This window comes from Juglans regia, chromosome 3 (genome assembly GCF_001411555.2).
Source record: "Juglans regia cultivar Chandler chromosome 3, Walnut 2.0, whole genome shotgun sequence".
Lineage (NCBI taxonomy): Eukaryota > Viridiplantae > Streptophyta > Magnoliopsida > Fagales > Juglandaceae > Juglans > Juglans regia.
The window spans coordinates 32,837,287-32,861,298 of NC_049903.1; the positions used below are offsets into that span (position 1 = coordinate 32,837,287).

The window sequence follows — 24,012 nt, forward strand, 5'->3', positions numbered from 1 at the left end:
AAACATATTTGAATATTTGTGAACATATTAATTCTTTATGTTGTGTGCATGATAAAATGGTTGTCCTACGTGCTGAAACTGCGTCAGATCAAAATTTTTCAACAAGTGATGTTGAAATATTTACACAAGTTCTGGATCAACATTTAGAATTTTTGAGGGATTTTGGTCACTGTGTAAAACCTTCTACCTCTTCCTCAAAGTCAAATACCTCTATAGCATTAGAGAATACGAATTACAAGATCAAATAATTGATTGCAAGATAGCATAAGTTAGAAACTCAATTGGCGAAACAAGCAGACATGGAGATGCGCATCAAACAACAACAACATCAAAAGCTCAGGAGAGAGATACAACTCCAAATGCATACGCTTATGCAATAGTTCAGGCTTCTAAGCCTTCTTGCTTCAAAGAATCAAAAGTTCAATGCAACAGCTCTAGAAAGAGTGATCAGTTGCTCAGCATTGATGTCTTGTAATTGAGGGTTGGCGTACTGTTGAAGCTCCTCTTACCTGAAGGATTGACAGAGTGAAATATGCTTGAACATGGATCAGCAAAGTAGTAGAAGCGTATAAGATTGCAAACTATGGCCATATGAGTAGCTTGGGTTGTTATTAGTATATTTGAGGTTGCTCCAGAAGTGCATGATTTCAGAGTGCCTTCATGGATTGATTGATTGATTGTGGCAAACATGACTTGGATACATTGCTGTCTTCTGGGTTAAATATTTGAGGAACTTTTACTGGCTTCTCCAGGACTTTGAAACTGTTATTACATAATGATGAATGCGAGATTTACGATAAAACGAGCAATAATGCTGATTTTCTTTTTGAGATTATAGGAAGAAAAGAAACATGTGCTACACGATCCGGACTCACAACGTGCAGCATATATGTTGTTGGGGTGAGTTTTGAATCTTTCATTAAAAAGTGGTGTAAGATAGTTATGTCTGTATCCTGCTACCTAAACTGATCAATGAAAATCAACTGAATCGATTATATTGTCGATTCCAGTCAGTTTGATTGATTTGGACGTTAAAACATATGCCTGCACAAACATCTCATCCTCTGCCCCAATCCGAAATTTCAAACAAATTTCAAACGCAGAAACAAACTTATCCCAAAATTCTACCGATAAAAATCATTATTCAGTTTCCCAAAAACTTTGAAGACTCAGTGCGCGTTTAGATTAAGGAAATATTTTATTCATCTCATCTTATCTTATTATTATAATTTTTTTAAATTTTTATATAAAATATAATATTTAATTTTTTTAATTTTCAAAATAATAATAATATTTAAAAAATAATATTCTAATAATATTTTATTTAACTTTTAACTTTTATCTAAAACTATCTCATCTAGTCGGTGTTTTATGAATGTATTGATATCATTCGGATGGTGTCAATTTTTTTGTAAATTAGCAACTTGCTAGTGAGGACCACTCGCAAACGACAACGTAATCTTACATGTCAGTAGTAGTGATACAGGAACAAAGTGATTGGCAATATTTCCACCTTACGTTTCAGATTTCCTGGTTTCGCAGTTTCCACTTTGGATAGAAATGAACAATAAGCTCTAAGGGAAAACATGAAGCGGCCATCCTCGGAAGCTGTCTTCTAAGAATTTGATGAGTGGCTGATGTCAACCCCTCATCAATAAAAGTTTCGAAAAACTAGTTTTTAGAGAAAGGGCCAACCCTCAAAAGTTAAGGTGAGACATGAACTACGTGCTTTCTTCTTAACCACAAAAACAAACCACCAAAAAAGATAAAAAAAAAAAACCCGACAAAAACATGCGACTTAGAATCTCAAACACAATCATTATCCTTTCACTTCAGTGTTTTCCCCTTGGCTGTTCATCAATTATGAAATTATAAATGATACGTAATATAATTGCTGAGGGATAGATATTATTTCCCCCAGAAGAATTAGATACACATATTTCCTACCCTATTACAGCACCAGTTTTGAGAATGACATGCATATGGCTTGTGCTCTAAAACATGCAGCTGTTATAATCATAGTTGTCGGGCATTAGCTCCCCCTTGGCATGAGAAATTCATATGCCATAAGGGGATTACGCCAAATTGAAGTACGATAGATCAAGGTAAGCAAGGAAATCCAGGGTCAAATGGATGGCTTGAGTACCTCTTTGTGTTGTAATAAAAGAATGAATTGGAAGCTTTTACTTTCACTTAGATGATGAGCCACTAAGCTTGGGGTCAGTTTTGTAGTACACAACATCCCCACTGTCACTAACATAGTGGTCTTGTCGCAAGCTTTTTATCAAACTTCCGATTAGGTAAAAAGGCAGAGGTCCTGATTTCTTTGGCTCCCGGTAATATTTCCCAAGAACAGGCTTAGCTGCCTCAGTCTGCAAGTTGGAACAACAATGAACATCAAAATTCTGTAGGTATTGGGGGAAAACATCCCACAATTGTGAATGATCATTTGTTTTATCACACCAAACAGATACTTACAGCTTCAATTAAGTGGTAGTGTGGTATCTGAGGAAAAAGATGATGTATGACATGGGTTCCAATATCGTGGTGTATATTGTTAATCCATCCATAGTCCCGATCAATCGTTGTAAGCCCTCCCCTTAGATAACTCCATTCCTGTCGCAATATGATGGAGGAAACTTTAACACATCGAAAGAAAACGCCATAATACAAACTTAAAATCAAACAAAATATCCTTGGGTTTCTCTTTTCTTTTATCAAACAACTCTAGGCACATCGTTCCTCTTCTTTCATATTTCCATGCCATTCCACCATACAAACAAACAAACAAATAGATACAAAAGCAGCAGCATAAAACTTCAAAAACCATACCTTTCCACGATACCATGGTAATTTGTCTTCATGACCGTGGTGATGCAAGTAGGTGACCAAGTCAAGCCACATAACAAAACCCTATGGATGAGGCAAAGTCAGATTTTAACTCTACGATTGGAAAATATTAACTTTTTTCTATTCCCACTGCATAGATTTTATCTTTCTACAAACAGAATTGACCGATATATAATTAATGAAACAGGGTTTACCCCATATGGAACACCATAAAGTTTAAGCAATTGAACAGGGCCCATTACAAAGGCTAACACCCCAAGCAGAGCAGCCATTGCCGTCCAACAGACAGTGGAAGTAATCACATCTTTCCTCTCAGTGGGAACGAACAAGTCGCTTTTTGGGTCAAAATGGGAGCCAGTTTTCCCAGGACTTCTGTTCCACTGCAATATAAATTCTCAGCATTCAGCAAATAATTTCTTAGAATTAGACCGGCCGGTGGAAACCAATCAATCATGACGCCACACGCTTACCAGGTAGAAAGGGTATGCCAATAGCGGAAAAGGTACAGTAAATCGCAAAGTCCGGGTAATGTTGTCCAAATTTTTGAAAATTTTTTCTGACAGCTGCAGGAATAACATCGAAACTTTCAGCTTGAAAATAAGCTTTTTCTAGGGGAAAAAAAGAAGACGAAAACAGAAATAGAAAATTACAAACCGGGTGCCATGATTCATCATTCTCAACATGCCCATGGTTTTGGTGATGAGTCCTATGGCTAATTCTCCTAAAAAATAAAGGTCAAAACACGTTGGATTGTAACAACAATAGAAGAACAAAAGAGAGAAAAACATAGATTTTTATCAGGACTCAGGACATACCATCCATGATAGGGTACAAGAATTGAAGAATGCAGAAGATGCCCCACAACACTGTTCAACTTGGGATTATTTGAAAAGCTCCCGTGACCACTGCAGAATCAAGTGAAAGATCAATTACTTGAAAACCTACAAATTGGCATCCAAATCAAGCACCACAAGCCAAGCAATGAAAAAATGCATGGAGGGACATCCTGTAACTACGAAAGCAAAAAGAGTTTAAATTGTAATTACCAATCATGGCCAAGAACAAAGAGAGCCCAAAACATAGTCCCCTGAGCAGCCCAATATAGAGGCCAAACAAACCAATTGTTAAAATAAGCCGCGGTCGCAGCCAATCCAAAAACCACCGCAACATCCCTCGCCACATAGCTCATGGACCTCCACGGGTCCTTTACCCAACAATGCTTCGGAATGGCGGCTCTAATGTCAGCCAACTTGAACGGTGGCGGCGCGCTGGGGTCGAACTCCGGTTGTCCTTCTTCTTCTTTGAGCACATTAACGCCATCGATTCGTTGTTCCCGCTCTTCGTCTCCTTCAACAGAAGCAACTCTCAGTGGAGCACTCACTTTTAGCCCCCAGTTTCTCTCTCTAAAACATCCGGTTAAAATCTTTGTAGAAGGAAATTTGAGATCTGTCCCAGTTTTGTTCGAATGCAAAAATCTAATCTTTGAGGGCTTGCACGAGACGGGTCCGGTTGTGGGTCTGGGAAAAATTTGAGGAAGAGGCTTTAAGCCACATTCTGATATGACCCAGCTCGCCATTAGAGGGAACGCACACCAGGGTTTCTAACTTTCTGTGGTGTCGGTTTTCTTCTATTCGTCTCTCTCAGGTTAAGGAGAGAGAAAGTTAGAAGAGAGGGAGGGAGAAATAAAAGGCGTTATATATAGCAAAACAAACAACAGAAAGAGTTCATAAAGTAAAGAATAAAAATATCCAAAGGACAATTCAACTTGAAATATAAAATCTATATAGTTGAAGAATATAACAATAGTAAACAAGACTATAATATAGCTCTGCACCCGTTTTTGAACAACGACCTCAAGTTTTTCCCTTACTTTCTCGGTATCTCTCTCCTCTTTGTTAATCTAATCTGCCTGCATCGCCTGAACATAGTGCATATATATACACACACGCATATCAGGGCGTGTTTCACTTTGTGAGTGTGTGGTTCGTGGGAACTTGCTCTTTCAAAGTTGCTATTCTGTTTTGACCTAACTTTGAAGTTTGAAGATGGCAATTGGTGGCCGGTGGGGTGATCTTAGCCTCTTAGGAGTAGGCCATGTGGCAAACGTGAAATATGTTTATCGTTACTATTATTTGACATATTTAACAGATAAATGATATTTAAAATTATAGAATGTTACGTATTCTTTTTAAAAAATTGAGTAAATATAAGATTCACATGAAAAATTAATTTTAGATTAATTATACTTTATCTCTTCGAATTTTCATTCATTCACAATGTGTCTTTGAAAGTAATAATGGCATCAAAGTAAACTCTCAAATTTTTAAAAATTCTCAATCTTCTTTTTCGTCTACCAGTAGCGTTAAATTTAATGAAAATTCACTGTAAATATATAATTTTTATCTAATTTATTATTATTGACCATATAAAATATAAAATAATATATGCTATCAATTAATAATAAATCGTTAATCATATATAAAATTATTTTATACCTAAATTGCAAGTAAGTATAAATAATCTATGTACACAATGAAATTATTTAATATTTATTAACTATATATAAATTAATAAAAAATTATTTAATAATTTATTATTTATTATTAATTGATAGCATATATTATTTCTTATTTTATATGGTTAATAATAATAAATTAAATGAAAATTACATATTTGCAGTGAATATTTTGTACATAAGAAGCATGTGAAGTGAATTTTCGTTAGATTTAATGCTGCTAATAGACAGAAGTGGAGATTGAGAAGTTTTGAAAATTTGAAAGTTCACTTTGATGTAATTATTAATTTCGAAAATGTATTGAGTAAAAATTTGATGAGATAAAGTACAATTAATTCATTAAATTTTTAATAATAAGTTTTATTCTTTTTTTAAAAAAAATACGCAACGTTTATATAACATATAATTATATCTAGTATTGAAAAAGAAAAGCTGCCCACGAGTAATTCATTGCACATTTGTTTAATGCAAGTCTAGTCTATGGGGGTGTCTTTCGGTCATCATCCTATTATATTGGGAATCCGTCCTCTAAAATCTCAGCATGCATTTGAACAGTGAGTCTTTTGTGAATAAGAATTGGTGGCACAAACGCGTCTCTTGACTACCAATGGATTTTGGTACACATTCTGCCAAACTGCCTTCCCTTCTTCCTCGTGCTACTCTCTACATTTGGACTTTTCTTTTATCTACTGTTGGGGATGGCTTATAGTCATTTTTTTCTTTCTATTTAAATACACATATATTTAAACATTAAAATAATATGATAAAAATGACAAATCACACATGCAATATTGTTTTTCTAAAATTGAGAAAATAAGCCGATGATTCAAGTTCAAGTACTTGTCCTTGGAATAATTAAGGATGGAATTATTGAAAAAGAAGGTTTGTTGTAATTTTACTCGAGACTCAAGTGGCTAAAAGATAGCAAACGAGCATCGCAAAAAAATTATTTTGTTTTTTTCATTGAAGATTTTCACTTTCACTAACTCCATCTCAAAGTATTTTAAAAAATAACAATTATACAAAGAAAAAGAAAGCAACAAAAAGGACTGAGTCAAGGTTATAAACAAAAGAGATATTTACAAAACCTAAAATAACATAAAAATATGCACTTGTTGAAGTAATATGTTTTTTTTTTAAGCAAGCATAGTATAAATATATAAGACAATTACAGGATATAGGAGATAACATGGTAGAAGGCTTCAACATTCATCCCAGACCATCTATTACAACACAAGCAAAAAAAGGATTTGGAGCCAATGATTTGACCCCCACTTATTTTCCATAAGGGGATGCCACCTGAAGTGGTTTTGGTATAATCCGATAAACATGTTGTAATACTACGACTGCAAACCGTAATGAATAGATTTGTGCTACATGCCTCTAATTTGGACTAATTGAATGAGACTTTCATTACCTTTTTCTCATGATCATTGGTTAAGATAAGCGATAATATAGGAAGATAGCAAGCGAAAGAAGTGTCAAATCGCATGCGGGTAACTACTACAAACTGTGGAGGTGTGTGAAAACACGCGCCACACTAGGGCACCACACTAGGAGAGCGGAGGTTGGTCAAATGTAAGAGATCCGAGACCGTTAATCTCAAAAATGCCGCCACGGGTTTGTTCTTCCTGATGCGGTGGCGCGTGGATCTCACGCGCGGTTTGGGCCGAGCGTGAGATGCACACACACTCTTTTCGACAAACCGCGCGTGAGATGCACACACACTCTTTTCGACTATTTGATTCTGCCGTCCGAATGATTGGTGCCTAGGAAGTCTTGATGTGCCTTGCATGGCAGTCGTGGGAAGTCGGAAAGCAATAGATTAACACTTCTCCAAGCTATAATCGAAAAACGAAGGAAAAACTAGAAAAAATACAATAGGACAATATCAGGACTATACAAACGGGAGGAATGTGGGTGGAGCCTAAGCTCTAGCCACACTCTGGACGGAGAATATAAGATTTTTGGGCCTTAGGTAGATAGCGTTTTTGCTGGAGAGAGAAGCAGAGAAAATAAAAACAGGAACCCGAAGTAATATGTTGATATCCAAGTAGATATATGCACAAAAAACAACAACAGTAATCAATAAATATATTTTAAAACTAAAAGCAAAAAACTTATTAAAACGATAAAGAAAATAATATGAAAACGAAGAGTTTTAAAGAGATTAAGAAAATAATAATAATAATTAAGATATCAAATAGGTGACAAGAATTTAAGAGGATGAATTTTTCCTAGTAAAATGGGTAAGGAGCTTATATCTTAAACGACATTGTCTAAACTGCAACAATAAAAATTGCCGTTTTCGGCTACAAAAACTTTTAGTTCCTAGCAAATTTGCAATTCCCGAGACTTCATTGCCCTTTCACTTCGCCTGAAATTTCCGTTGCCCTCGATCTCTCCTTCCTGTTTCTCTTTCTGTATCTGCTGTGTTCGTGAGCGAGGCATTCCAATGGATCGAGCTCAGTTGCTTCTGTTGGGGCTTCCGATCTTCCTGTTGTGTACAGACATCATAAACCTCTTCACGCCCTCACCTCCCAAACCCACCCATCATCATCATCATCTTCCTCAATCTCATCACCAGCCCAAACCCCAACCGGTTCTCCACCATCAACCCCTTGATTTCCCAACTCAGGTCTTCCAATATTTTCAAATTTATTATATATATATATATATATATGTGTGTGTGTGTGTATGTGCGCGCGCGCGCCTGGATATATGTATGATGTATGTTTTTGATTATTTATGTAATTTTATGCGTATAATATTCTATGTATTTAACAAGGTTTCGGTGAAACGCAGAAACCGAGCAGCCCTGGAGGTATTGGCCTGGGTAGCAACGTCAACATCAACTTCTGCTCTTCCTGTTCTTACAGGTTTTCCCAATTTTTCTTGTCTATTGTTTAATTGGGTCGAGCTCTTGCTGACCATGATCCTTTGTTTGATTACTTTTGTTCTGTTATAGATTATAGTTGCAATGATGTGTGCATTTTTCTTTGGTGATTTTTGTAGCCAATTTGTTGATGTTGGAAAGGAAAGTGAAAAGGAATAGTATAATATTTTAAATTTAATATTGTTCTTGTGTATCTCATGGATTGCCAAAAGTCAAATATGAATTGTGGAATAAGTGGGCTAATTGTTGCTAAATTTTGTATTTGTGTTGTGGGACGTATTGTTATTAGTCAAAAAGTTACATTTTAATCTTTTCCCCGGCTAAACAGTTAGAATTCCTTGGTCAATAAACTTTATTAGAATTTTCGAGTTCAGGTAGTAGAATCTTTCTTTATCTTCTGAGTATAAGTGAGTTCACATGGCCAACTCTTTCATTCATTCTTATTTCCATGATGTTCAGCCCTCTCATTTCTCACCTACAATTCAATCTTAGAAACTGATGTTGTCCTTGGTCCTATTTTGACAATTTCAATCATGGATTAGACTTGATAATCGTCATCGGGGTAGTTTTTATCTTTTTTTTTATTTTTTATAATTAATAAGAATTTTATTATCATGAATAGGCATAGCACAAGTACACAGGAAATATACAAGAAGAAATACCTACATACAACGACTAAAAAGATAGAAAAAACTAGAATAACTCCAACACATCATCACCATTCATTACATTAGCCTTAGCCCATAGACATAGAGTTTTAAAGAAAGTTTCCATCTTTTTCATATGATTTTGACTTGAAGTTTATCATTTTTCAATCTATTGCTTGTGGCAATGGGTGAATATGAGCCCATGACGTCAGCTCTCTATGGTAATCTTTGATATTCACCTGGTCAAGTAATCTATTCCTATCAGTAATTTTTTTACATGGTGTTTCAGAAACTGTTTTGAATTGCATCAATTCTTATTTTGTTTCATGTTTAAAATTTGGATATTTACTTACGAAGATAATTCGTGTTATCTCTTGCTTTTATGTTTTTCTTTCTATACTCACATCTAAATTGTTGGTTGTGCCAGAGGAAATGCAGTAACAATGAAAAATATGCTAGAAACAGCATTTCCTGGGATCAATGTTTTTCTAGCAAACCACCCACCTCCACTTCCAAAACGCCTACTAAGCAAAGTGGTACCGGTTTTTCAGTTTGGAATCATTGGGATAATAGTGGCAGGTGAACAGATTTTTCCCAGGCTGGGTATGATGCCACCTCCTTGGTACTATTCCATGCGTGCAAATAGATTTGGAAGCATTGCAAGCACTTGGCTTCTGGGGAACTTCTTCCAATCCTTCCTGCAGAGTTCTGGTGCTTTTGAAGTATATTGTAATGGTGAACTGGTAAAACCCCATCTTGCAATAAACTTTGTACTGGCTTTTAGTCAACGAAACATCTTTTCATTAATCCCGTTTTTGTAGCGACCTCTAGATTTTGGGTCCGGGTACAGGAAACATGTAGAATATTCTTGGTGAGGGTAGCATATAAAAAAATACTCTTCAATTCGTGTGCTTCTCATCATATTGTCTTAATGGACTTTGTAGGTTTTCTCTAAGCTGCAGGAGCATAGATTCCCTAGCGAGATTGAACTGAGAGAGCTTGTTGGCCGAAAACTCTCAAATTCAAGAATTGTTGATGGCGTTGGTGGGGCTCTCTGGTCCTAAGCGCTCTGTGAAGGCTGAAGTTTACTTTATAAGAGGCGCAAATTTGCAGTCGGATACTGACAGGCATTTGTGGGCATGTTGTTACAGAGAACTATCAGTCTATGTAACGTTTCTCATAATCATGTGGCGATTAATTGGGACACCCTACACAAGAGAGGATGATTTTCTTTTCTTTTCCTTTTAGAAGAATCTGCTTCCGGTCATCATGAAGGCAAGCCAATTAATTTACGTTAACTTCCAGGTCTTTTTTATACATAAATGCATTAGTTCTTGCAGAAAGGCAGTTTTTTGACCTTGGCATACGTAACGTGACACTTATTATGCCATTGCTTCATTCCTGATATGCTTTAATGCTACATGCATTGGTAGTTTTGTTTAGTGAGAAGTTATGGCTTTTGGCCGAAACGGTTGGTATGGCTGCGAAAGTAGAAGGTCATTTCCAAACAGAGTGGGAATGCCCTTTTTAAGTAGGAGGGATAGATACATGAAGTAAGATTGCCTTTTAAGTAGGAGAAATAGATATATGAAGTGAGACTAATAACGAATATTGAGCATTTAATGCTGGCTGAAAAATCTAAGCAATAAATACTACAAGGTCCATTTTATTTGTCTACCTCTCTTCCACAAGAAACCCTCAAATTTAGGGGTGGAAAAAAAACTTGAAAAGGGGAATTTCAATGTTACAAGGCCAATACGAGTGTCGCCTTTAATGCTAACAGATTCTGGTGCTAAGAGTGGTGGTGAGAGAGGTTATACTCGAAGGGTGGAGGCTACAATGCTTAAAGAACTCAGGCACCTTCTACTCTGGTCGTAGAAACAGTAGCAATAAGAGATTCCCAGGCTTTTAAACTTTACAAAAGTTCAAATTAGTGCAAAAAGAGAAAGCTTCCTTCCTTTGAACCGAGTTTTCATCCCTTGCTGATGAACTCAAATGCATTCCTAAGGAGATTCTAATGTAAATCTCTTTGTTGGCTGTCTCTGATGTTTCACATGTTTTTCCTTTCCCGAAACACCAAGACCCAACACATCTTGCTTCTACCTCATGAAATCGTTTATCAATTTACTTTATATATATTCGGTCCTGTACCATGAATAGAATAATAAAAAAAACCCGTCTAGTTATCCAAAGTCGGGAAAAGATTTATATGAATATCCCATAGTTATACAAATTACAGAAAAGACCATGGATACTATTGCCTGTCAGCTGGATTACAAGCACTAGATCATATTCTTAATTGAAGCCCGATTGCTGATCTCTGAGAATAACCACTATTGCCTGTCAGCTGGATTACAAGCACTAGATCATCTTAATTGAAGCCCGATTGCTGATCTCTGAGAATAACCACTGCCATTCTGGGAATCATCCAGGGTCCATTCCAGCCCCGGACACAAAGTAGAACACACTGCATAAATTTAAAGCACATGCGGACGAAGCAAGTGTTTCATTTCATATATGCCACCATTTTCGAGCCTCCATGGTCTTTACAAGCTCATTTGCCAATGATGCAAAGTCTTCGGCTCCACTTTGTAGCTCTGCTGTGCGTCTGCTGATTCTCTGATGCAAAATACAAGATAGCTAAGTTCAGGGGCCAATCAAGACGTGCTTATAAAGATAAAACATATAAGGACGACTTCAGATGGAAGTACATGAAGATGCTCTCTTTACCCCAAACCTAGAATAATACATAATCGGCCACACTAGAATGAGAGCACCATACCTATACCTCCTTGAAGGGAAAGAGAAATACCATTTAGGCTAAGGGCATGTTTGGGAAACTATACTCATCTCATCTCAAAATTTTCTTCTCAAACACAAACACTTTTTAATTTCAAATCTTCAATTTTTTTATCTAATCATTATCTAATCATTACAACTTTTTCAAACTTCCAAACAAAATACAAAAAATAATACTACATTTTCAAATTTCAAAACAAAAATTATATTAAAAAATTATATTATAACAATATTTGAACTTTATAATATTTTTATTCAACAAATCATTTCACTACTATTCACAAAATTCTTATCTCATCTCATTCCCCAAGTATCCCCTAATAGATCATTGATAAGACGTTTATATCCATACTGTATTGGTGTCTAATCAATCTTGGGTTTACCTATCAAAAAACAAATATCCATATTGTATTGGTATGACCTACCATTATTTTCTCCAGTTTTTTAGGTCTCATTTGAATGCTGAGCTGAGTTGAGATAAGTTGAGTTCTTTATGAATAGTAGTGATTTGAGATAGTAGAGTGAGTTTTGTAGGACCCACCTAATATGAGTTTAGATGTGTTTGGATGTTAAGACAAGTTTATATGTATTTATGAGAAGTTGAAAAAGGTTATGGGTCTCGCATGTAAAGAGGTATTGAATTGAAAAAGGTTATGGGTCCCACGTGTAAAGAGGTTTTGAGTTGAGATGAGTTTAGTGATTTGAGAGTTGGGTGTTTTGGATGTCAAACTCAACTTAAAATTAAACTGAAACTAAGTTGATCTTAGTTCAGGCTAAGTTCCAAACGGGGCCTAAAGTCTCTTGTTCGGATCTCTCCCCTTTTCCTAGGAAAGGAATCCAAGTATAAAGAAATAAATCCAACCCAGATTCTAAACGAGTTCTCATCGAAATACCCAAAGGACAACCTACCTCCAATTTTTCCTGCCGCTGTATGAGCTTATCTTTTGCATGTGCAGCCACCGAAGAAGCATCCTGAAATCCATTACCACATTAGATAACAAATCCATCCAGTGAGCTGTAAAAATATGGAAAAGACAACCATTTAAACTAAAAGCATCATGAAATTACCCCAGCTTTTCTGTATGTAGCAACAATTTCTTCAGGGGTTCTAATTCTGGGTTTTGTATCATCAGTTCCACCTTGAAAAAGTCTTTCCCTCTCTGTCCCTTGCTCTGTAGGTGAAACACGATGTTATTCATCAAATTGTATGAGTGAAATAAATTAGTTTCTTTCTTTCTTTTGATAATTCAAAACACATATTAGTCAAAATTAGACAACCTGATTTACCTGTCTTTATATTCATTGAATCATGGGATGAAGTAGAAGCCATGGGTATAGGTTCATCTATTTCAATGTCATCTGTACCAAAAGCATGCAGCGAGAAAAAAATTCAACAGCAAAAGTTTAGCCAAGAAAAAAATCCAACATCAAATAACAAATAAAAAAAAGAGGAAAAGAATGTAGAGATAGGCGGACAAATCAGAACCTATGTTAAGCTCCAGTTCTTCCTGATCGTCCGTAACAGCTGGACATGGGTCTGAGAATGGTGACTTTGAAAATATGGCCTCCAAATGAGTGAAATTAAAGTTAGAAGGTATGGTGATATCCTCAGAATGGACCATTTTCCCCCCTTTAAGACCCTTGATGATGCCACCAAGAATTCTAGGTTGGGTACTCTGTAGCCAAATCGAAAAGCTATCAGAGAAACATCAATATCTTTTTTTTCTTTTTTTCTTTTTGTGATAGGTAAGAAACATCAGTATCTTCATATGAAAAATCTATAAAAACAGGAATTATATCTTCAAACCTGCTTTTTCTTCTGAGTTGAAGAGAAACTAAGGGCAGCATCTGCAGCAGCTGCAAGAACTTTATCGTGGAGACAAGGTAATGATTCTGGAATCCTAGAAAAACCAAAGCACAGTCCCTTTTAAAAATCCTATCTATTTTATTTAATAAATATCCAATGATCTTCACCCATCCATTATAACATTAGATTCACAAATATACCTGAAATCATTTTCAGCAGCTAATAAAGAGACAAACGCCAATTCACAGCCACTTGCCTGTAGAAGTTCCTCAATATCAGAAAATTGAATAATCACTATACCACTAAACTTGCAGACTCAAGAACTATGAGGAATTAGTGAAAACGTGTTTGGCTGAAAAATATTAAATTAACACACCAACCCCATCATGGAGACAGTACCAGTGTAATTTGCCCACTATCAGAAGAACTCATTGCCTTGTCCATGTTTGCCTTAAAATTCCACCTTAAAATTGACATCAAGGAGCTTTCTTTCACCAATTCCAAATCTGGCAAAGATCTGCCAAAAGAAAATAATTGCTGGCATCGCTTATTTGGTGGTTAGCGATCCTAGCTGGATGTGCTATCATGACAATAGTGAAGAGAGAATTCTCTAGCAACATCTTATTTTGATGGACCAACAAAATAAACTAATTTAGTGTACTTGGTTTGCACCAAAATTAGTTAATCGATGAAGTTTTACTTATAAAAAATAGTGGATGCCCAATAATCTATAAGTACCATATAGATAATTATTGTACCGAGGGAGGAACAAAAGGGAAGAAAAAAAGCACTTACCTTATTTCAATCGCTCCTGTCTGAAACAGCAAGACCAGTCCACAAAACTTTTCATCTTTCTTTAAAGTTGTTGTCCAACAGCAACATTTTGCATGTTTCACCTTTCTAATGGCTTTATTATTTCCCTAACAGATAATATCCTTTAGCTTGCAAACAGAAGATCCTTCATACTCTAAGGTAAAATAAACAAGGGCCATAGGAGCACCTGAATCACAGATTTTGTAGAGTACAAGTGCAAGGAATCCTCACAACAAAGCAAAAGAACCGAATCCAACAATCTTTCCTCAGAGGATGCAGTTACTGAAGAGTGCGGTTCACCCTCAAGTGAATTTACTCGAACTGTAGTACCATTGGGCATGGGGTCATTCTTCATGGGAATATCCTCATGGGACTCCGGCTGTGTTTCATTAGAGGTTTCAGAGACGGACATACTGACCGCTGGAGTGCAAAAACTCTCAGAATTTGGAATAAGTGAAACCAAACTTTGAAGATATCTATTGCTTCTAGAAGGACTTGTACTTGCCTATAACATACATTGAAATCGCAACTGATTCCTTTTTCATGTTCCATGGCCGGGCATTGATTGTGTTACCAGTACCACCGTCAATCACATTAATCTTTGCATCCTTTGTTAAGACAAACATTACTTCTGCTGCAGGGTTGAGTGGGATCTTTGTTTCGGAGTGCTTTGGGCTTTTGACAATGCCATCAGTATGTCTAAGTTCTTTCCAAGTTATTGAAATGATTGGAGAGCTAGAAAGACCATCTTTCCAGAACAAAACTGATAATGAACTTGTGTCAAGCACTGCAACCTGAAACAGAAGCATTGCCAAACTCATCACAAAAATGTTTTTGGAGAGATCTTGAATAAATCAAGCAGAAGTTGTCACTCACACGACCACATTCAAATCCTACAGCAAGTTTAGACCCACAATTTGCAAAATGTAGTGCTTGCACTGAGGAACTAAGAAGAAAGAAAACAGCTCTACATTGAAGTCCTTTTCCTTGAGGCAAAATGTGAACTGCAAAACAAGTTTAACATTCTCAGTTTAAAAAAAATAAGGCATTATTATATTTAAAAAAGGAGGCAAAGATATCCAGATACAGAAACTATAACATACTTCTGCAGCAAAAGGATAATGTAGATGAAGATTTTTTTTAATTGAACAAAAAAGTGGATGCAGAATACTACCCATACCACTAGATCAAATCAACTGTATTTAACTATTTTAATTAATCTGGCTGGAAAATTAAGCATGGTAAGGAAAATATATAAAGTCTTAGTTTAGAGTTAAGCCTCAGAAACTGTTCACTCTTGCACATAAAACTTTCAGGGTAAATCAAGTCACAAGGATGGCTTTTCTTGTTTGTCTTTCAAACTCATGCTATTTAATCATCTTCATGTTTTTAACTGCTCACATTCAGTACATGATTCTTCTAGTTTGTACTCAAACATGAGCATTATCTATGAATAAATTATATTTCAACGTCTAATTTTAAGCATATCATACAAACTTCAAACTGTTAATTTAGAAGCCCAACCACTCAATTTGACAACCAATCATTTTTCTCCAACCAGCATTATACAAGATCATCATTTCAAAACAAAAAAGGACGTTTCCAAAGTCTGTTCACTCTTAATATTTTTATATGCAACTTTACTCGTAAAACAAATATGATTATATGCTACTTATCGAATAAAAAAACCATAGGCAGAATTCTAATATTATTTCTGGCACAGTAAGTCATAACTCAAGCCAAACATGCACCAACTTGATAAATAGAAATAATGTACTATTTAGAAAAACATGAAGGTATGCCCCATTAAGCATAACTGGATATGGATCACCTTCATTTTTAGTCTCAGTGACAAAGTGGAAGTTTGTCCCATCTGAACAGCCTTTGAGGTCATAGAGACGAACCTAGACAAGTCAATGCAATAAGAAAATATATAGTCCAATGTTTCACGGCCTCAAATGGAGTATCCAGTAAAGAATTCTGACCAGACCACTTTCATTGCCAACAGCCAAACTTAAATTGGAGGAGCAGAAGTCCAACTTTGTCACTGGGTCACTTAAACCAGCCACTTTTATACCTTGCACCTACCAATCAAATTAGAAAATTTGATATAAAAAATGTCCTTTCATAGGAGAGTATATGATGGAAGTTATTTGATGGAACTCTAACCTCGCCTTCTATAAGACAGATAAAAGATAAGACTGGATATGTGGCATCCCATATCCCAATGGACCCATCAGAATAACCTGCTAAATACACTCTCTGAAGACCATTATCTTTAGTAATAGACAATTGACTGGCTACACCTCCGGTCAAGGGCCACCGTGCACCACTAACCAGGGTCTCTGTCGAGGCAAGTTTCCTAACCAAGGCTACCTAAGAGAACAGTAAGAAGAAAAGTTAATGATAAACAAAATGAATAGTAAACTATAGGACAGGCAGACAAATATACAAGCCACTTGCTCTGGCAAAGATAACCTGCCAAATACAGTCTGTCAGCCTCATTTATCTTTAGAAATAGACAATTGAAGGTTATACCTCCACCAGAGCCTTTGAGGAGTCCCCTCCAGTGGGGAATTTACTTAGCTTTGCAACTGTCATGAGAGGATTAGATATCGGTACCACTGCAGGAAACTTCATGCCAGAGATGGATGGTCTTCTCTCTTGCTGAGAGACTAAGGCAGATAGACTAGCATCATCATAGAAATGTAGCTGCCCAGGGTTTGTCAACACAAAAAGATCAGCTTTCTGGTTACGCCCCATTGCCCCAGCATTTGACAATAAAAGCATGTCTGCAAAAGAGCCAGGAAGCGTAAGGTCTGCACGACCAACACATCTTAATGTCCCGGATGACCATTCGAGAGTTACAACCTGTAACAGAGAGAATTTTTAAAGAGTAGATTTCAGGATGCTATTATTTCAAACCAAAACAGCACCAGTCCAACTCAGTAGTTGATGGGTTGAACTGACAACAACCAACAACAAAATCAACATTGTTAATGCACATTATAGGGCAAAGGTACCTATATAAAATAGACATTGTAGGGTAAAGGCATTAAATTTACTATTTAAACTGGTCAAGCTGAGACATAGCAGGGACCAAAAATTATTTCTGAATCCCTGGATAAATGTAAAGAAATTAAACCAACACGAGATCAACGTATGTGAAAAAGTTTGCATATGGCACATTACTTTTTATCAGTCATACTATCATCAAATCTATGTCGTACATCTCTAGGCATTGAAGAATTAAAGAGAAGATTAAATAGCTATGCATAACAAACCGTCAAAACTTCTTCAGATCCTATTTCATCACCACCATATATAAAAAGCTGGCCATCACAATCATTACGGGATCTTTGGTTTTTGGACCACTGTAAGACGATGACAGGGAGTTTCCTTTCTGCAGATGATAATTGTAGCTTCACAATACTGTTTGGTGATGATATAGCTTGTTGACTTTTAATTGATGCAGTACGCGATATTTTCCAAAATAATATATCTCCATCGATGTATCCCACAGCCAGAATGGATCCATCGGAAGATGCCCAACAAAGAGCACTTATCTCCTTTTCTCCTAGATGATCATCCAATGTATCATCTGGAAGATTTGTAATCACTTCATTTGAAGAAGAATCAAAAACTCCATCCTTCAATTGGAGATCCTTACCACCTCCAACAAAGAGAATTTGACCTTCAGAAACATCCCAAAGAATAATCAACCCATGCTGATATGCAATCAATACTCTGAAAAAAAAAAGATGGAAAAAACATAGCAATAAGTCCCAATAGACAATACTGTAATATATATCAATATTTCTGTCATATCCTCAAGTACTGAGGATATAACTCCATCAATGTAGACTCATGTTATCAAGAAAGCATTATGCCATGCGGATTAATAATTAGATATGTTCTTGGAAAAAAGAAGAAGAAAATACAATGTACAGCAGGACAAGTCTGAAGTTATATACTGTGCATATCACTATTGTCTCTCTACCTTTAATCATAAGAACATTCCTCTCCAATTTCCAAATACTTACTTAACTCTCTCCCCATGACATCAAAAAGATTGATATGTCGTTGCCTTCGAAGTACAATTATGTCTAGATTGATTTAATCAACAAGTAATTGCAAGAGATAGTAGTGGCTTTAGTTGCTAAAATGACAGTAATACATGCCTTTTGAAATGAAAGGGATGATAATACAAAGAAGAAAACAGCCATGACTGTTTACGCATCGCTTATGGAAATGGAAATTTAATTATGGCTGATTTTCACAGGATTTCTTTTCTTTTCTTTTCTTTTCTTTTTTTATAGGTAATTTTCACAGGATTTCCAACCATAGATTTTCTGGTTTTCGTGTGATTTCAAACAATATCACACAAGGAGATTTTCTAATATGTCTGGATGCATTCACAGAGAATTACTTTAGGAGAGCCATGGTTAACCAATGATTTAGACAAAAATCCTGCTTGCGTTCATTTATACCAATAAGAATATAGTACCACAATCCAAAAATACCAAATTCCTGGATATGTTATTATATTACTTATATTCAAAGTAATTATTAAACAACCAAATCCCATTTCAAATTCAAATGCAGGAAAGTAAAGTGGAAAACGTTAAGTGCTTCTTGTGTCTTGCCTATTCCCAGAAGAAGGTTGAGGAAGAACTCCAACAATAGGTTGGTCACTAGGAAAGGGAAACCCAGCGGCTTCTGATAAATAGAACAAAACAGTGCAGTAAAGAAACATTAAAGCAAGTTAAAACAGCAAAAATTTAATAAATAAAAGATATACAATTCATTCTGACTAAAGTACTAAAACATTATATAAGAAACCATCATTTATTACGTATCATGAAACTTTGGAAAGTTGGATCTAACTTATTCTAATGCACAAATGCATCTGCATATATATGCTCATAGCAGTTTGGAGTATCAAATCATAACAGTGTGTCACTCACTTGTCTACAAAAGCTCATTTATATAAACTCAAAGTAATAGGTGCTTGCCAACAGAAATGAATAATTTCAATCATCCTGTAGGAACTTGTCTGTAACATTTTTTCCTACGATATAATGCTATAAATTACTGTAGCATTTATATGCATTGCCATATGTATGCTTAATTGAGGTCACATGCTTAATTGAGGTCATCCATTTGGGTACACAATTGTGCTAAGGTATTCTCAGATATTCTCAAATATTTACTTCCAAACATCACTCAAACACAAAAAAACTTTTCAATTTCAAATCTTCAACTTTTTCATCTAATAATTACCTAATCATTACAACTTTCCCAAAACTTTCAAACAAAATATAAAAAACAATACAACTTTTTCAAATTTCAAAATAAAAATAATATTCAAATATTATATTCAAACAATTTTTTAACTTTATAATATTTTTATTCAACTATTTCTCTCTCCTTTCCCAAAACCTAATAAAACATGTTAACTCAAACTATTTCACTACTATTCACTAAGTATTCACAAATATTCTTAGTACCCAAACAAACCCTAAGTTAACAAGAAACAATATTTTTAACTATAAATGAGGAAGTAGCACGTGATACTAAGTCCAAGGATGCGAGTCGAGTTAAATAGATTTAACTTGTAATTTGCAAAAAAAAAAAAAGCATATCGACTGAAGAAGATTTTAATTGAAAAAATAAAAAATTGATCACGACATATTGGGAAAGGTTTCTTTCAACTTGAGTTAACCTTCATGTCCTCTACATTAAATTAAGTACCTCGTCCAAAGAAAAGTACGCACAAGGAAAGTACTATTTGATTTGGTAAATTAACCAGTCGAAAAGTGCTAGTAAGAAATACCACTTATAGAATTTGCGGAGATGTGATATGGCAACTGTATAAGTTTTTCATCTTCGGCATCAAACTTAATGACAGACATCAAACCATACTCATCACCAACATACCTGCATGTTGTAATAGAGTAAACATGCAATAAAGTTACTGTCAAATACCCAGTTACATTCAAAGCAAAGTAGCAGCTGATTAAGATGATCCTTTACAATTTAATTTGTTTTCAGTGACGGAAACACACAAGAAGAGGATGGGAGGCTTTCTTTAGAAACATGCTATTGAGGTGGGTGATAAGTCTCAAGTCAAATCGTGACATGATACAAGGTGCCATGGTCGAAGTCTCAAAGACACATTTCCAGCAATATTTGAGATCGCACGGGAGAAGGATGCTTCATTAGCTGAGCTCTTGGATTTCCCTGGTGGCTCCCCTCAATGGAATGTTGGTTTCATGAAAGTAACAAGATTGGGAGTTGGATGTCATCAATGAGTTTTTTGCTTTACTGTATTCTACAAAAGTGACAGTGAGAACAATAGACAAGATCAGTTGGAGCCTCTCCAAGAAAGGTAGGTTCACGGTAAGATCATTCTATCAGATCCTAACTAGCCAAGGCATGGATGTCTTTCCATGGAGGAATATATGGAAGACTAAAGCTCCTCTGAAAGCAGCTTTTTTTTTTTTTTTTTCTTGGCAGCTTCTTTAGGAAAGATCCTTACGATAAACAACCTAAGAAAATGCTGAATCATGGCATTGGATTGGTGTTGCATGTGCAAAAAGAATAGGAAAAGGGTACATCATCTGCTTCTACACTATGAGGTGGCCATGAACATGTGGAATGACTTTTTTGCAGGAATGGGATTATCATGGCTCATGCCTAGAAGGCTGGTGGACTTTCTAGCAAGTTGGAGAGGCCTCCAAGGCAATTCACAAGTGGCAGAAATCCGAAAGATGGCTCCTATATGTATGTGTTGGTACATTTGGAGGGAGAGAAATGATAGAAGCTTTGAAGATTGCAAGAGGACAATGAATGAGTTCGAAGCTTTCCCTTTTAAAATTTTTTTCCTTTTGGTGGGGTCGATAGGGCTGAATGTCCATGAATTTCTTGTTTCAGTTGTAAATCCTAATTTGGTAAACTCGTGTATGCATCCTGTGTACTTTGCCATTCTTATTATCTTATGAATAAAACTTCTTGATTACCTATCCAAAAAAAAAAAAAAAATCAGCAACTTACATAAAGTAGGAGCCACTGATCACAGAAAAAGCAGTTATATTGGATGTCCACTGCAAACAACCAACTATACTCCTGCTCTCGAGATTCCAAACCTGCCAAGAATAATTAAGATATCAACCAATATAATGTATCAACAGCATTTCTAAGTGAAAGCACCTCCCAGTGTTTAACTACAATTCCAAAGTCAAACTTTCTTGCTACATCAACCATCACCTACCTACATTGAATTGAAGGATTTGTATGCTATGTTTTAATCATTTGATGTTGATTACCATTGACAAGGATATTAAGGAGATACATGATATAAAAACTCGCCAAAGTTCTCTTGTTATTCTTCAATAACACCAAATGCTAAAGTCATGCTCGATAAAAAAAAATAGGGATTATGCAGTTGATTCAGATTCACTACCTGAATATCATTGTCGTTTGAAATGCTGACTAAATAACCCTGGTTTTGTAGAAACTGCCAAAGCATACTAAGTATTAATCTGCTGCTAAAATCAAACGAGGAAAGAAATAAAAAAATTTGAAGTTGATAGAGGTGAAAGGGTTGATAATGTTCCCAAAGCGGCTAAATTTGATATTGCTTGAATACTTTGAATCAACTTGATTAATGCAGGTACATACCTCTAAGTTCTTGTAAGGCGATTGCTTCGGAGATATAAGAAGTCCTTCAATACCATCTCCACCAATAACTTTAATTCGCCCATCCCTACAATAACATCATAATCATAAGGACACGACGTTGTGAGTTGTATTCTCCATTTGTTGATTTTAAGCTGCTAAATGATCTAATAAGAATTCAAATGCCATTATAAATGACTCCTATATGGTAACCACTGCACACTGAGAAAACTTTGTGTGGCAAGATTAGATAGCCTGATAGGCTTAGCCGCTTAGCAGTCCCTGTTAAAGACCCAACCATTGATCCAAAAGCCCTAAGACTATTAGATACTAATTTGGTTAAGCCTTTAACCCCTAGGATCATAACATTCCACCACGCTTCCGAATCCGACGTTCAATGCGGCCCACTCTATTGACACTGACCCGGTGGTAGCCCTTTCCCTTTTGGCGGCTTCACTCATTTATCAGTATTCAATGACTTAACACCATGCCCATATATAGCACTAAGGCATTTTAATCTGGCCTATAAGTTGTCTCCTTCGTGACTTGAACTTGTGACGTGGTCCCTGCTCTGATACCAATTGTTAAAGACCCAACCATTGATCCAAAAGCCCTAAGACTATTGGATACTAATTTGGTTAAGCCTTTAACCCTTAGGATCACAACAGTCCCACTGGCCAATGAATAGTTGCAGTAGTTCAGGGGGTTGAACGGCCATCATACATCCCCATAACCTAGTCAATTACGCTTCCCTATTCTAAATTCTAGCAATATGCTCTGAAAAATCTTGCCATATTTATTGCTGCATATCAATCTAGTCGACATTCCAAAAATTATTGACAGACAAACCACATTTGCCAAAAGAAATAATGACTAATGGAAGTTCAAATATTCTGGTACAAAAAAAGATAACATGCAATTAATTGGAGACATGTAAAAAATTAGCATTCCCACTATGATGCGCAGGTGACTGGCCGATCCTAACTTCTAGCTTCAACTTCTATCATTACTACTAAAAGACAATATTTCAACTCTTTTTTTTATAAGTACAATATTTCAACTCACAGAGTCCCAATGGCCAAAAGGCACTGAATCGGGTCGAAAGCAAGAACCGATGCTGTGGACGGGACACCATAATGGATAGCAATTCGAGCATCCAAGTCTGCTGATGTCAAACCACCATGATGTGCTTTCCGCTATTTGTCAAAAAACAAGCAAACAAACATTTTTTCTCAATAATCGGTGGAAGCCCTGCTGTATCTCTATAATGAATCTTTGCTAAGAAAATGACACCATGAAATAGGCGTGCATATAAGACATCACACAATGTGCATGCTTATGGCCAATGAAAAGAAAGCAAGCATGACCAATCGTCCCTGAACTGGACATCATTTACCATATTTCTATTATTGAAATTTTGTAGCTAGTAGTCTACAACAGAACTTCAGCGCTCAAGACAATCCGTTAATTAATACATTAAAGAAATCATAGGAATATGACTTTGAAGCAAAAAAAGGAATGCAGGGGCTCTGCCAAAGCCAAATCTGGAGATTTTCATAGAAAAAGAAACGCAAGATCACCAAAATGGGGAAAAAGATTAAGAATTCGTTAATGAAAGTAGAAGAAGAACTTGTAAAGCAAAAGCGGCAAAAGAGGGATGGTGGCCGGTGTGGCTTGCTGGAATATCACACCTGATGATGGTTCACCGCCTTCTGTAACAATCGCTTCGCGAACATGGCGACTTTAAGCTTCAAAGATTTTGAGAGTTCGAATTGTTCTCGTTGACGGAGAATCGGTGTTAGTAGTGACTATACCTATGCAAACCTTCTGTGAGCTAATAATAAAGAATAAAACTTTATTTGAAGTCCTGATCAATGAAATGGAATAGGTATTTACGAGCCGTTGTTTTTTATCCTGATGTATCCTCTGCGGTTTGTCTTTTATAAGTTTTCGTGAGCTCATACATTTTTTAAATTAATTTTCTTTTAACTAAGTATCATAAAAC

The 24,012-nt window shown here is 35.9% G+C and overlaps 3 protein-coding genes across 3 annotated transcripts; 1 reads left to right on the forward strand and 2 right to left on the reverse strand.

Annotated features, from left to right (window-relative positions):
- Window positions 1-1,798: 1,798 nt before the first annotated feature.
- On the reverse strand, window positions 1,799-4,830 carry LOC109015144 (omega-3 fatty acid desaturase, chloroplastic-like). Its single transcript, XM_018997622.2, has 8 exons — window positions 3,897-4,830; window positions 3,666-3,755; window positions 3,505-3,571; window positions 3,321-3,413; window positions 3,045-3,230; window positions 2,833-2,913; window positions 2,479-2,616; window positions 1,799-2,372 (listed from the first exon to the last, which is right to left on the reverse strand). The coding sequence occupies exons 1-8, from the start codon at window positions 4,424-4,426 to the stop codon at window positions 2,190-2,192; spliced, it is 1,368 nt and encodes a 455-aa protein (XP_018853167.1). The 5' UTR covers window positions 4,427-4,830; the 3' UTR covers window positions 1,799-2,189.
- Window positions 4,831-7,665: 2,835 nt separating this feature from the next.
- LOC108994915 (selT-like protein) lies at window positions 7,666-10,264 on the forward strand. Its single transcript, XM_018970334.2, has 4 exons — window positions 7,666-8,003; window positions 8,171-8,244; window positions 9,336-9,651; window positions 9,853-10,264. The coding sequence occupies exons 1-4, from the start codon at window positions 7,821-7,823 to the stop codon at window positions 9,970-9,972; spliced, it is 693 nt and encodes a 230-aa protein (XP_018825879.1). The 5' UTR covers window positions 7,666-7,820; the 3' UTR covers window positions 9,973-10,264.
- Window positions 10,265-11,008: 744 nt separating this feature from the next.
- On the reverse strand, window positions 11,009-23,864 carry LOC108994914. Its single transcript, XM_018970332.2, has 24 exons — window positions 23,699-23,864; window positions 23,073-23,203; window positions 22,011-22,095; window positions 21,793-21,846; window positions 21,384-21,475; window positions 20,164-20,267; window positions 18,974-19,046; window positions 17,612-18,074; window positions 16,866-17,198; window positions 16,497-16,703; window positions 16,313-16,411; window positions 16,159-16,231; window positions 15,204-15,331; window positions 14,833-15,121; window positions 14,515-14,747; window positions 14,310-14,434; window positions 13,914-14,031; window positions 13,715-13,770; window positions 13,515-13,608; window positions 13,194-13,383; window positions 12,995-13,066; window positions 12,776-12,879; window positions 12,617-12,679; window positions 11,009-11,527 (listed from the first exon to the last, which is right to left on the reverse strand). Exons 1-24 carry the CDS (start codon window positions 23,741-23,743, stop codon window positions 11,420-11,422), a joined length of 3,339 nt encoding a protein of 1,112 aa, XP_018825877.2. The 5' UTR covers window positions 23,744-23,864; the 3' UTR covers window positions 11,009-11,419.
- Window positions 23,865-24,012: the final 148 nt, after the last annotated feature.

What these genes read in the sequence shown, in the direction of transcription:
- LOC108994914 (XM_018970332.2), bottom strand. Translation starts at nt 23,743, where the DNA reads ATGTTCGCGAAGCGATTGTTACAGAAGGCGGTGAACCATCATCAG. An exon ending in CACTGAGACTAAAAATGAAG is followed by an intron (nt 15,332 to 16,158) that starts GTGATCCATATC and finishes CTTGTTTTGCAG; the next exon opens with TTCACATTTTGCCTCAAGGA. An exon ending in TTCAATGAATATAAAGACAG is followed by an intron (nt 12,880 to 12,994) that starts GTAAATCAGGTT and finishes TTTCACCTACAG; the next exon opens with AGCAAGGGACAGAGAGGGAA.
- LOC108994915 (XM_018970334.2), top strand. Translation starts at nt 7,821, where the DNA reads ATGGATCGAGCTCAGTTGCTTCTGTTGGGGCTTCCGATCTTCCTGTTG. An exon ending in TGCTCTTCCTGTTCTTACAG is followed by an intron (nt 8,245 to 9,335) that starts GTTTTCCCAATT and finishes TGGTTGTGCCAG; the next exon opens with AGGAAATGCAGTAACAATGA. An exon ending in TATATTGTAATGGTGAACTG is followed by an intron (nt 9,652 to 9,852) that starts GTAAAACCCCAT and finishes TGGACTTTGTAG; the next exon opens with GTTTTCTCTAAGCTGCAGGA.
- LOC109015144 (XM_018997622.2), bottom strand. Translation starts at nt 4,426, where the DNA reads ATGGCGAGCTGGGTCATATCAGAATGTGGCTTAAAGCCTCTTCCTCAA. An exon ending in ATGATGAATCATGGCACCCG is followed by an intron (nt 3,414 to 3,504) that starts GTTTGTAATTTT and finishes TTATTCCTGCAG; the next exon opens with CTGTCAGAAAAAATTTTCAA. An exon ending in TTTATGGTGTTCCATATGGG is followed by an intron (nt 2,914 to 3,044) that starts GTAAACCCTGTT and finishes CCTCATCCATAG; the next exon opens with GGTTTTGTTATGTGGCTTGA.